The 14,526-nt window shown below is 42.0% G+C and overlaps 1 protein-coding gene across 1 annotated transcript in view; it reads left to right on the top strand.

Moving 5' to 3' along the window:
• Window positions 1–14,526, top strand: part of fgd6 (FYVE, RhoGEF and PH domain containing 6) — a 114,814-nt gene that overhangs the window by 61,946 nt on the left and 38,342 nt on the right. The window contains 6 exon segments of the mRNA XM_086009874.1: window positions 3,387–3,437; window positions 3,530–3,588; window positions 3,696–3,767; window positions 5,458–5,526; window positions 6,530–6,613; window positions 7,672–7,751. Coding sequence (XP_085866000.1) covers window positions 3,387–3,437; window positions 3,530–3,588; window positions 3,696–3,767; window positions 5,458–5,526; window positions 6,530–6,613; window positions 7,672–7,751 — 415 coding nt within the window.

Raw genomic sequence — 14,526 nt, 5'->3', positions numbered from 1 at the left:
GGCCACGGGGAGCCAATCAGAGAAGGGCATCTCCCTTCATACACTTGACAGGAAGACCTGTCAAATATATGAATGGAGATCACCCCAAACACATCGTAAAACTTCAAATACATTTTAAAAAATCACATTTTTAAAATGACTTGAAATGACAAATTAACTATTTTAAACAAAAATTTTAATTTTTGAAAAAAATAATTAAAGTTTTTAATGGGGCTAAAAATAAACTTACCTTTAAAGTATTTTTAAATGATAAATCAGTGGAATTTAAAAAAAAACTTTTTTCAACTCTTATCCTGGTAAAAGTATGCTTTTACCAGGCGCACGAACTGTAAGTTTTTTCTGCGGGCGGAGGGTCTCCAAAAAACGGAACTCTCCGCCCGCAGAGGCCCTTCTCCCGGGCAGCCGGAGGATCTGTTGAGAGCTTTCTTGACAGGTCGGAAATGCCGGTTTCCAGCGCGTTTCCGATGTCCCTATGGGTGGGTACAGAGCGCGTACACACCCATAGGGATCGCAATATCCGGCCCAATGGCTTCGGTCTTCCCAATATCTTCGATATTCACCTTTCCTCCTCATAGGTCTAACACATGCAGTTCGCAGTCCTTGGCCAAGCAAATAGCTGGGCAGCCTGTTTCCATATTTCTGTCAGTGCTGTATACCTAGGAACAAGGAAATGCATGAGAACCATCTATGGTGGCTGGCACTGTGAATTTTCCACCCACACCACCCATTTTCCAGTGGATGGCTTGCCTCCACTTGATGGCTTGGCAGAGACTGGGAAGTCTCCATGTGGTAAATCACAAGCTTTGTGTACAGAGGCACAAATAGGAAAATATTTGATACTTGGAGTATTCAAGTATTTTATGGCCTACAAAAACTGTCGTTCAATCAGTGAGAATAACCTGATGTTCTGATGAAGGGTCCCAGACCTGAACCGTTAACTGTTTCTCTCTCCACGGATGCTGCCTGGCCTGCTGAGTGTTTCCAGCATTTTTTGTTGTTATTTTAGAGAGAATAACTATTGGACTCTCAATATCCCATTTATCTGCAACTTGTTAAACAGTGAAATCAAACTGAAATCGTGCCTACCATGAAGATGAGAGCACTAACATTTCAGAATTTTTATGATCATTCTCGGGGATGCAGCTGTCACTGGCAAGCCTGGCATTGATTGCCCCTCCCTGGTTGCCCTGAGAAGGTGGTGGGCCCTCTTGAATCACTGTAATTCTTTGTAATCGTTTGAACCGACTGAATGGCTTGCTAGGCCTCTTCAGAGGGCAGTCAACCACGTCGGCGTGGACTGGTGTCCGATAAAGGCTGGACTGGGTACGGACGGTGGGTTTCCTTCCCTAAAGGACTTTACACTAACTGAGGAATATAACCTATGTAATCTCAACCCAGAATTTAAAAATAAATAACCCTGAAGAATGACAGGCTTGTAATCACTGAGTGTAGTTGATTTGATAACTGCAGTTGTTCCAGTTTCTACAGAGACCTACCATTAACTATTCTTTACTGTGTAGCTGAGAGAACACAGCTGTCTTAGTGAGTGAACTTGAACTTAAAAAGTTCTAGTTGAGCCTTGCTGAGCCTACTGAAGGAACCTCCAGGGCACGAATTAAGAACAAACCTGTTCTTGCACAGACAGTGACAGTCTGTGTGTCTTTTCCTCCTCTTTCTGATAGTTAGGGCTGGATTTTCATTCAGCAGTCAGGAAGGAGGCGGGACTACAACTTTCGGGTTCTAGTCCCGCCTACATCGACGTCGGGCCAATCCACGCGATTTTCCCTTGATTGACCTTGTTGAGCCCGCCCAGTGGGCTCAGCAGGCCAATTAAGGGCCACCCGGCAACAGGTGACGTCACAGACTGCAATTTCATCTGTCAAGACGTCTTGACAGATAAAATATCAGTGTTTCACAGCTGTTTGAAGCTGTCAAACACTGACAGTCTGACTTCTAACCTGAGTCCCTCTACACAGACTCAGTTAGAACTCTCACCGGCACTGAAAGCTGAAGGCTGTCACTTTTGACAGCTCGCAGCCATTTTGCTTTCAGTGCCGGCTGAGTGATCGACTCCCGAAACGTAGAGGAAGAAAGGCTGTAAAAGTAAGTACAGGTAATTTAAACTTCTTTACACACTTTAGACACACCAAACACACTTACCTTTGCACTCATGCACCCATCACTCACCTGAACACCGACATCGCGACCCCTCCAAGTCCTTCAACCCGACGGCCTGCCTGCTCTAACCTGGCATGGTTTGGAGCCGTCGGGAATCCCACACGACACCCTTCAAAATAGGGATTAGGCTAAAAACTGCCTGTTAATTGGCACTAATCCCTTCCCGCCCCGGGTCGGCGGGTCCCAGTGCGGGGCGGGTACCCGCCTCCTTTGAAACTTACGTGGAGGCGGGTTTTGGGCGGGATGGTGTCGGGCCCCCGAATTCAAGATTTTAGCCCCCCGCACGCCTAAAAGCACGGCTCCAGGAAAATCGACCCCTTAGTGTCCGAATAGGGCCCTTTTAATCAATGAATAACTTCAAAGCCCACCTACACTGATTGATTACATGTTAATTTTCATTATGGTAGTAAAGACTCTTTCCAAAGTTCTGTGCTTTCTATTTATATTTAGAAAAAAGTGAGCATTCTGAACCCTTTCTGTAGAACTGGCATGAATAATATAAATTTATTTCATTGGTTTATTGTAGAATATGTGTATGAAAGAAACAAGCTGCTAAGTAACAAACATGTGATCAGCTGTTACAAATCTATCGAATGTAGCGACATTACATAGCGGAGTGGGAAATATATTCAACTCTGCAATTTTTTCAGCAAAATCAGAGTAGGGGTTTAATATTGGATTATTTAGATCCCTTGTAGTTTCTTTTTAAAATTGAGACTCATATAGAAAACTTTTGTGATTAACCTTCAGACATAATTGCCCCTCCCCCGGTACTCTTTCCCTGTTTCCTTCTCGCCTGAAGACATTTGTTTCTTGCTGGGGTACAGTGCCAAGGGTTCTAGGCACTAACATTGCAGAATGTTTTATTCATTCTCGGGATGTAGATGTCACTGTCAAGGCCCGCAATTATTTCCCCTCCCTGGTTGCCCTGAGAAGTGAGCCTTGTGGGCGAGTATAGACAGGCTAGTCGCCCACAGCTGAGCTTGAACCCGTTTTCATCCGATGTCCATCTGAAAGCACTTCCAGAAGGGCCATTGGACAACAGCCGGCTAACTCAGCACAGAGCCAAGATTGAACCTGTGATCTTCCAGGCCTGTGTGCTGCAGCCACTCGCTGGATAAACTCGCTCGGCCATCAGGGGAACAAATTTACATTTTTAACTACAACTCTGACTTCAGCTTTTAAAAAATCTTTTCTTCGTATTGCAGATTATGTAAAGAACCTGTCTAAAGATTGTGCTGATTACAAAGATACTCAAGGTACTAAGTTCTTTAATAACTATCTATAAAATGCTGCTGACAGTTTTGCCTTTCGTATGTTAATATAGCAATGCTATTTATCTTTATATCAGCTGCTCTTGCCATTGTTGTAGAAGTAGCGAACCACGCCAATGACATAATGAAACAAGGGGTAAGTAAACAGGTTTAACTAGCTACTGTATTGACGCATTGCTATGTTTGCTTGGTTTGGTCAGAAACTGGCTGTGATCTTAAAGTTGTTTTTTTTCCTGCCTCTAGGATAACTTCCAGAAGCTGATGCAGATTCAGTATAGCCTAAATGGCCAACAGGAGATCGTGCAGCCTGGGAGGGTGATTATTGTTGACTGGCAGATGAAACTTCTAGTTACATATTTAAAGAGAATTGATGTGTTCAGTAGGATACTGAGTGCAGACAATGAGATGTATATTTCACTGAAATACTAATAGCTAAATTCCCATTCTAACATATTTTGTCAATTTTTATATGGAACGGTGTTAGCAAATTATTTCACTTTCTTGTAAATCTAGACCCTGACTTTCCTTAACGATCTGGCAATTGTCCTTTAGTGCTGCCGGCTCATACATTTTAAAACTGATAAATGCAGTAGCTGCACCATTATAATAATGCTAATATAATAAGGTTTTTTTCATTCTGGAGAAACATCTATCTACTAAAAGCTATGTCTGTGTTGAAATGCAAAGCAGTATTGCTCTGAACTCTTACATAGCTACAGCTTGGAAAAGGGGTGGTGGCATAGTGGTTAGCACTGTTGCCTCACAGCGCCAGGGACCCGGGTTCAAATCTGGCCTCGGGCGACTGTCTGTGTGGAGTTTGCACATTCTCCCTGTGTCTGCGTGGGTTTCCTCCGGGTGCTCCGGTTTCCTCCCACAGTCCAAAGATGTGCAGGTTAGGTTAATTTGGCTATGATAAATTGACCCTTAGTGTTAGGGGATTAAATACGTGGGGTTACGGGGATAGGGTGGGATATGTGTCGGTGCAGGCTCGATGGGCCGAAATGGCCTCTATCTGCACTGTAGATTCTGTGATCTGTGATTCTGTGAAACACCCAACACTGACCATATTCCCCGTTACTTTTTGTTGGACAATATACCACTGTACAGGGCCTACAAAATGCTCCCTTTACACCGCATTTTTATGTCTCCTAAAGATACTATGATAAAGGACGGTTGGCCTATTGTAATATGAATAAGTACTGTGTAAACATTTTATATCTCCCATTGCATGCTGCTTGCATCCACCCATCGCTGTCACTGCACACTGATTGGCTGGTAAGAGATGTCATTTCAGCCACCTGTTTTTACATCTATAGGGATGGAATTTCTGCCTTCTAAAAACACTCCATCTTGTGGCCTGATTCAAGAACTGAGCCCGCAAAGTTTAATTAATTTAAACAACTTCTAAACTTTGAATTTGTGGTTTAGAGAATCATAATTTGGAATAGTTTTCTCCATGCATGGATAATTCTGCTGGGAAGCTACAGTAACTGCAATCTGAAGAATATGCTTTGACCGAGTACATTTGGTACACTCTGGCCCAGCTGAATTGAACAATGTAACTATTGTCTGTCTTATAGCACAAACTGGTCATTCTTTGTTTATATTTGTGTTAATTTTCTCGGTATGAAACGTTGGTTAAAACAAATGACAATGACCAAGAAAAAATATACAAAAAATGTGATAAGCTTATTTGCAAATCAAAAAGCTCTTTAAATATTTATGTTTTCTTTTAAATATTTACATTTTCTATAAAACAAAATAATGATCTGCTATGGCTTGTTTTCTTCTGATCTTACTGGTGGTCTCAAAGCTTTATTTTTCATGTTCCACTTGTTTCTCACCTTAAGGGAACAATTTGGCCCCAAACCTGTCCCCAGTGATAATGTACAGCGTGATTTGCAATTATATCATGGTTAAGCACTTTGTTTCCAAAGGAATCTGTCGTGCCTGCTTTACTCAGAGCAGCCGCTAACATTATCCTTTTGCTTGTCTTTTTGACTAGGTCTTTTTAAAGGAAGGAACTCTGATGAAGCTGTCCAGAAAGGTTATGCAGCCCCGGATGTTTTTTTTGGTAATTTCATATTTAAATCCTGTATATCTAAGCCGTCCAGAAGCAATGTTTGTTTTCTGTATATATTGTGAGTTGTAGAGTCTGTAATTTTGTTTGTTAAACTTTATGTACAGTTGAAGCCCAATAAACACGATACTAATCTTTGAATTGAAATGTCTATAAGCTAGAGAAACTGTCTTACATGAGCTAACTCAATTTGTTCAAAATTTTAATAAGTACTTAACCATACCATACTAAGATACTATTAAATACTTGCAGGGAAATGTTTTTACAAGGCTATGGGGAAAGAGCAGGGGAGTGGGACTAATTAGATCGTTTTACCAGAGAGCCGCACAGGCACGATGGGCCAAAAGGCCTCCTTCTGTGACCCGGTAATGTCTTATGGCATTGCTTGCAGGAAGTCTGAAGCAAGGTTGTGATATTTGCCAATGTAGAACTGTGTTTGTAATAGCCTGTACCGTTAAGGCCACAAAATGCATTTCATGTCGGGAACTGTTTTAAATAGGCAGATCCTGAGATCCTTTAGAGGCTGAATGCCATTGCTCTGGGAGGTTTCTCAAGATTGACTGGTTCCCTTGGGGGGAGAGGTCGGGTTATTAAGCTAGCAGAAACCAGTATTAAAATGACTGGCCTTTTTAGTTACAATTTTGACCATCCTTGCACATTGGTGCTCAGAGTGAGATTTAGTAACCTGTTTCCAGGTGATTTCTAATACCATTTTTGAGCTAGTTGCCAGACATGCTAAGCGGGCATTTACTTCCCTCTTAACAATCGTGTATGGCATTGTCTGGCCTGTAGTCAATGCTTCCAATTGGTGAGATCAGGAGCTCATCATGTGAATACATGATGGGCACAGACAGTATGGCACAGGATCTCGTTATTCCAACCTGTCGAACTGTCAGGTTTAGGAACTCTCTTTGGGGAGAAAAACATTTGAGTTTTACAACTTGATCATGAATTATTGCTTTGAATTCTCCTTTAGTATATATGTTTTCCTTTGTAGCTGAATGATGTGTTACTGTACACTACACCGGTACAATCTGGAATGTACAAGCTTAACAACATGCTCTCACTAGCAGGTATGAAGGTAAGTGATTTCTTTTTCCCTCCTCATCATTCTTTATGGATTAAGTTGTTGAGGTAGTATAGTAAATACTGTAACTGTAACAAGTTTTATTTTTCCAAGATGCTTATTTGCTTTCCCACTGTTATGAAGATATACAATTGAGAAAATAATGGAATAAACTGGGTGCTTCATTAATTCTCTGTGTGTAGCCACCTTAAACAACAGGTATTGGGAGAACTGCACATTGTGACTCCATTGAGAAATAAACTGTCATTTAGTAATCAGTTGCAACAAGTAAAGGTAGTCACTTGAACTACTGTAATTCTGTATGGCAGGCCCACTGTTACTGTTGCTAGTTTGGAAGCCCGCTGTGATCTATTCAGAAATACCGCTGTTAAAGTTTAAGCAAAGGAGGACTGTTTGACAGTTCAAATAAATGGATTTTACAGAGTGGGCAATCTATGTCACTCTACTGAGTATGTTGAAATGGGTGTTCGGGTGACTCCAGATGTCTGTTAACTAGAAATGTGAGTGAAGTTAAATGTGTATTAAATGAAGTGTTTTTAAGTAACATTTGAAGTTGGTTTGATTATTCTATGTAGCCTATCAATTAGCCATCCCAATTTTCTGCACACACACTGTTGTCTTCACAGTTTCCTTGACATCATAGCATTGGTGTGCAAATATTGCTGCATTTTTATGTACTCTACTCTGTGCTGAACCTACTGTAAATGTGAGTTGCACATTTTCCACATTAACTGGTGCCACTTCTAAGAACAGATGAAACTAAGACACAAGCACCAGCCAGTGCTTGAAGCTGACCCCTACTGCAGCCATTGAAAAGCTGAAACAACTACTTTCTATACAGTTGCCTGTTTCTAGTTGTTTGATTCTCTGTCTGAACCAGTATTTACCAGGCAGTTAGGAACAATTTCATCAGTAACTATAGAATGCAGTTTCATCCTTAATTCAATTCAATCTAATTTTACAGACAAAATACAAATGTATGATTTTTGTTGACCTGTTTTTTTTTTTTAAATTGCAGTTTGAATGTATGAAATGTGTTCTTTCTCCCGTAGGTCAGTAAGCCATCTCAAGAAGCCTACCAGAATGAACTGAACATAGAAAGTGTGGAACGGTCATTCATTCTGTCAGCAAGGTAATACCTCAACAGCCAGATCTGAATCAAATAGATACAGTATCACTTAGACTGCACCAAGGGTTGCAATATCGGTCTATCAGAAAGGGATTATTACTTATACAAAAGCAAAATACTGCGGATGCTGGAAATCTGAAATAAAAACAGAAAATGCTGGAAATACTCAGCAAGTCAGGCAGCATCTGTGGAGAGAGAAACTTAAATAGAAGGAAAATAATATGCATGGAAATAAGAAATCCGGGCTCCTGATCGACAATAAAATGAAACTATCGCAACAATGCACAATGGCAGTGAGTAAAACAAATCAGATAAAAGGTCAATATTGAGGTGATCTTGACACTTTATAAATCATTGGTGCGACCGCACTGAGAATACTGTGTACAGGTCTGGTCACAGAAGTATGAAAAGGATATTGCAGCTATTGAAAGGATACAGGAAAGAGCGACCAGAATGAATGAGGGGATGGAGGGATTGAATTATGAGGAGCGATTATGTAAATTTGGCATATTCTCCACTGTAAAAGTGAAGGTTCAGAGGATATGATTGTTGTTTATAGGATTTTAAAGGGACCGGATAATGTAGACCATGTCCAGAACCAGAGGACACGGCAAGTGGTCAGTCTATGGAACAACCGAGGGAGGTGGAAGCATATAGCATTGATTCATTTAAATGAAAATTAGCTAGATTTCTTTCAGAAAATAACATTTGGGGATCCAGTATATGAGTAATTGGAGAGAAGACGTGAGGCGCGTGCAGCAGGCTCGGGAGGAACAGGTGACTGTGGACCTCTGGTTCCCAAAGCTCTCCACCACTGGGGTTTCCTCACCTCATGTCTGGGTCTGTTGTAGACTCATTGATAGAGATTGGTTGCTGTGATTAGTCAACAACAACATTATTGTATCAGTGACTCCCAGGATGGTAGAAGATGAACTGGATGGACTGTGGTCTTTTTTCGTCCAGCAATTCCTATACTCACAAATATATAACTGGTATCGAGATGGCTGCATAGAGTTAGATAGTACTCTTGGATCAAAGCAGGGGTGAGGTCTCCGTTGGAATAGGTGTTGGGGGCTGGGGAAATAAGATTGGTGCATTGTGGTTGCTGGGAGATCAATGATTGCTCATTAACTTTACAGCTCATTTCTGCAACTGATTCTTGATTCTTTTGGGTAACTAATTTTGTTGGGGGACAACCCTGAACTCTCTGTTTCTAATTTTATATATTTTTTAAACCTGCTTTTGCACAAGTCCTGCTCCCATGAGGAGCCTATCCTTAACAGTAATTGGCCAAAAATTCTCTCTCTCTCTCTCTCTCTCACATTCTGTCACAAGTTAAATACAGATTATGAAGGCCAGTGACCTGTCCCAAAAGAACACCCCCATCGCAACATTTTATTTTAATGTTTCCAGCGTTTTTGCCTCTATTACATAACCCAGAAGTAATTTCCCTGTATTGATCACACTTTGTGTCAATAATTTCCAGACATCAATTCTAAATTTGCCTTTTGCCAATTTAAATCTGAATCATCTTGTCCTACAGTCATACGAACATACGAATTAGGAGCAGGAGTAGGCCACTCGGCCCCTCGAGCTTGCTCCGCCATTCAATAAGATCACGGCTGATCCGATTACTCCACATTCCCGCCTACCCCCGATAACCTTTCACCCCCTTGCTTATCAAGAATCTATCTACCTCTGCCTTAAAAATATTCAAAGACTCTGCTCCACCGCCCTCTGGGGAAGAGAGTTCCAAAGACTCACGACCCTGTGTGAGAAAACAATTCTCCCCATCTCTGTCTTAAATGGGCGACCCCTTATTTTTAAACAGTGACCCCTAGTTCTAGATTCTCCCACAAGAGGAAACATCCTCTCCGCATCCACCCTGTCCAGACCCCTCAGGATCTTATGTTTCAATCAAGTCACCTCTTACTCTTCTAAACTCCTGCGGATACAAGCCTAGCCTGTCCAACCTTTCCTCATAAGACAACCCGCCCATTCCAGGTATTAGTCTAGTAAACCTTCTCTGAACTGCCTCCAACACATTTACATCCTTCCTTAAATAAGGAGACCAATACTGTACACAGTACTCCAGATGTGGTCTCACCAATGCCCTGTACAACTGAAGCATAACCTCCCTACTTTTGTATTCAATTCCCCTCGCAATAAACAATAACATTCTATTAGCTTTCCTAATTACTTGCTGTACCTGCATAGTAACCTTTTGCGATTCATGCACTAGGACACCCAGATCCCTCTGCATCTCAGAGCTCTGCAATCTCTCACCACTTAGATAATATGCTTCTTTTTTATTCTTCCTGCCAAAATGGACGATTTCACATTTTCCCACATTATACTCATTTGCCAGATCTTTGCCCTCTCACTTAACCTATCTATATCCCTTTGTAGCCTCCTTATGTCCTCTTCACAATTTACTTTCCTACCAATCTTTCTGTCATCAGCAAATTTAGCAACCATACCTTTGGTCCCTTCATCCAAGTCATTTATATAAACTGTAAATAGTTGAGGTCCCAGCACTGATCCCTGTGGCACCCCACTGGTTACATCTTGCCAACCAGAAAATGACCCATTTATGCCTATCATGGTTTAGTTTATAGTTTTTCTGATTTATCTTTTCTGGAACATTTACTATCTTGTATACCACAACAAGGTCCACTCTTAGTCACCAGCTTTCCAGGTTGAAACGCTCAAGTTTCTGCGATCTTTTCTCATAACTGAGTCATCTGATGCCAGGGATCGTCTAAAGGCTCTATCTCTAAACAACCTGCAGGGTTTGAATGCCTCCTTTGTGTCTTGAAGGCCAAGACTGAGCACAGAACTCAAGGTGCACTATGACCAGAGTGCGGGTAGTACGGTGGCATAGTGGTTAACACTGTTGCCTCACAGCGCCAGGGACCCAGGTTCGAATCCGGCCTCGGGTGACTGTCTGTGTGGAGTTTGCACATTCTCCCCGTGTTTGCGTGGGTTTTCTCCGGGTGCTCCGGTTTCCTCCCACAGTCCAAAGATGTGCGGGTTAGGTTGATTGGCCATGATAAATTGACCCTTAGTGTTAGGGGGGATTAAATACGCGGGGTTACGGGGATGGGGCTTGGGTGGGATGGCTGTCGGTGTAGGGACCGGGTGCTAGGGTTTGGATGATCAGCTATGATCTCGTTGAATGGCGGAGCAGGCTCGAAGGGCCGAATGGCCTACTCCTGTTCCTATCTTCTATGTTTCTATGCTGTGTGGATTTGGCACACCATCCTATGACTTGAATTTGATTGATTTAGTTATATAGTTCAGTATCCGATTTCCTTTACTTGTTCTGCAATGATCTGAAATGTAAGTGCCGAGTGTACTAAAACTCTTTGGTCCCTTTCAACATCACCTGTAGCTATTTCAAAATCATTGGAGTACATATGTTGTCTTTTTGCTTCCCTTTATGCAGTACTTTCGACTTATCCGTATTGAGATTTACATGCCTCTGCTCCAGTCAGTTACATATTTTATCTAACCCATTTTGTAGGTCTTTGGCAGCTTCTAAATCAAGACCATTAATCCAAATTAGAAGCAGTGGGGAATCTAACATCGATCCCTAGGGCATTGCACTCCGATCCTTTCCCTCACTCGCGCATCACTTTCCTAACAAGTACCTGCTGCTTATTCTTCTGTCAATTTCTTATCCATTCGTCTTGAATTTCTGCTGCTGTCCCTCTGTGTGCTTTTTGTTCATTTTTTCTCTTGCTTTGTATGTGTATGTGTGTGTGTGGTTTTCTCAGTGTATGCAGTCTTCTATCTCCTCTCCTTCCCTGTGTTAGGGGATTTATTTTTCCATATCACTGCTGCTGAGGTAGGAGTAGCATTGATATAGAAAAAAAGAAACCCCCTGACAAATTGTGTTTTACTACAACAGAGACTCCAACTCAAAGGGCAGAGTGATAATTACATAATCTTTTTCCAGTTTTTGTTACAAACCTCTCTTGGTTCTGTCTGGCTATTGTTTTACTTAACATTAACAAGGAGCATCAAGAGACTTGTTCCTTGCCTTTCATTATTACCGTTCTTTATCTGACTGCACGAAGGTATGCAGGAGTCACCTGGAGTGACTCCTCTGATCATCACTCACTATCTCTTGCCTTCCACTTGTTGCCTTCCTAAATGTGGCCCAGATCAGGAAATTAATTTGTGGAATTGTGGACACAAACCCAACCCTTACTAGACTGGATTTTTGATTATCCACCATAATGAAGGAAAGCCCCAGACATATTGGAAATTGGCAAATAATCAAGCCCCCAAATTACACGACTGATTTCTGTGATGCATTTTAAATACTGCATCTCCCTCCACCTGCCCACTTCAGTCCTCACCATCATTTAAAAGAAAGTCTTGCATTTATATAGCGCCTTCACTACCTCAGGACATCCCAAAGCACTTTACAGCCAATGAAGTACTTTTGAAGTGTAGTCACTGTTGTAATGTAGGAAACGTGGCAGCCAATTTGTGCACAGCAAGCTCCCACAAACAGCAGAGTGATCTGTCCAGATAATCTGTTTTAGGCGTTGGTTGAGGAGTGAATATTGGCCAGAACATCGGAGAGAACTCCCCTGCTCCTCTTCGAATAGTGCCATGGGATCTTTTGTGTCCACCTGAGAGGGCAGATGGGGCCTCGGTTTGACGTCTCATTCGCAAGACGGCACCTCCGACGGTGCAGCACTCCCTCAGCACTGCACTGGAGTGTCAGCCTAGAGTTTGTGCTCGATTCTCTGGAGTAGGACGTAAACCCACAATCTTTTGACTCAGAGGCGAGAGTTCTACCCACTGAGCCACAGCTGATCTCCAGCACACTGCTCTTCCTAGCACCTGTCGGTGTTGCAGTTACCCAATCTGAGAAGCAAGCAAAAACACTCCTCCAACACCACCCATGACACTCCTCCCTTTACAGAGCGCTCACCTCCAGCAATCCCATCGCAATCTTCACAGCACAGATTGCAGTGGAGCTGACAAGATTACTGGACACAAGCCCACAATGCTTCCCTTCTGTGTTTTGTGGGGCTGTGATGGTATGGGGGCGAGGGGAACATTTTGGTGGATTGGGTCTTTGGCAGAGCTGATGGCTGAACTGGCAAGTGTGCGCTGGGGTGAGCTGTAAATTGCTCATTTAGCCAGCTTATCTTGTCGGCAGGAGATGACTGTTGATCAACTCTTGACCTGGACATTTTGAAAGGAAAGAACAGGTGCTGACAATCTTGACTCCTGCAAGGTTCTGACAGATAACATGGATAATGGGAACACTAATGAAAAGTCCATTGTTGCTCCATAGTAGAACAGTTACAGTACCAGTGGAACTTCCCGCACATTTTTTTATTAAGGGTGTTGAGTTTATTTTTGTTTTTGTCCTTTCCCCTCTGCCGAGGGCAGGCAACTTATTCTTAGGCCTCCGTGAATAATACTCCAAACTGACCACTAGGAGAAGCAAGAGAGTATTCTGCGTGTGAAAGTATTGTTTCCTTCTGAGGATAAACATGCACATTGGCTGTTCTGTTGTTGGAACTTGTCTGAGCGTTTGCTTAGGATTTGACCCTGTGATGTGTTTTTGTTGCACTTCACTTGTTACTTCCATCGTCAGCTTGGGAGAAGGTTTTTGTTTATAAAAAAATAAAAAATAAAAATTTGTTTATAGAAAGGTTGACTGGCAAGCTGTCTTTAAATCTATATATCTAGCATTGCATGCAACTTATCCAGGTACATGGTAAAAGACACACAGTAACTCCGCTCTAACCTTAACTGTTCAAAGTAGCGTTGAAATATTGGCACAGATTGCTCCGAAACAGTACTGATGTCAGTGGGCTGATTTGTTTCCTCTATCCTTCCTGAGACAGTTTTTTTTTTAATACAGCCCTTTACAACTAACTTTGTAGTAGCTCAGGTCAGGATGTCTGCAGTGCTCTGATATCTCACAGCAGGAAGCTAGGATACAATTGTTTTCATTACTGACGGTAGTGGCATGATTGACATTAGGCTGTGCTACATCTGGAAGTGAAAACAGTGCGGGAACTATTGAAGGGGAAGGGAAGTCTAGAGGCAGTGCCTTCTGATGAAAGAGTTCCCCCTTTTATAGCAGAATATATATACTAAAATGCCAATTTATTGCCACTTAGGCGTGCCTTGACTCGGGTCTCCCTTCCTGATAGGTCACTCCAGTAATGTAAGTGATGGAGAGAATCCCTGTGTGTCTGAAACAGCATCATATTAAACAGTTAAGATGTGTGCTTTCCTGGGCTCAGGAGATTCTAGGGCAGGGACTGGGCTGCCTTGGGATTGAGCCCCAGGACAATCCTGGTGCTGATGTCACTGCTGTCCTAGCAGGAAGGGCCTCCATGTTGGCAAATTCTTTTGACATTTTTGTTAAAATGTCAAATGTTGGGTGTGTATATTTTTCTCCTATAAAAAGAGGAAGTATTTGAGGACAAAGTACTCCCCCTGAACTTTCCTGCCCCTTGTAGTAAAAGTTGAGTTTGAATGTCCTCTGTTGCAATAAAACACAATTATTAGTTCATTCATTTTACCTGCTTCATGTATTAAAATTTTAGTAATGGAACTAGTTGTGCATCTTATTATAAATCTGTTGGACAGAAGTAATTTTAATTATATATCTGAACAAGATAGCACTTTGAATCTTCATTTGGGAAAAACAGTGAACAGAGATTGGGTAACTTTACAGCTTCAATTCAAGCTTCATCTGGGTAAGTAGGGATGTAGCTTTTTCCCTCCCAACATC

The sequence above is a fragment of the Somniosus microcephalus genome, chromosome 17, assembly GCF_052327205.1.
Source record: "Somniosus microcephalus isolate GS21.2 chromosome 17, FLI_Smic_1.0, whole genome shotgun sequence".
NCBI classification, from domain to species: domain Eukaryota; kingdom Metazoa; phylum Chordata; class Chondrichthyes; order Squaliformes; family Somniosidae; genus Somniosus; species Somniosus microcephalus.
This window is presented reverse-complemented; position numbering and strand designations above follow the sequence as displayed.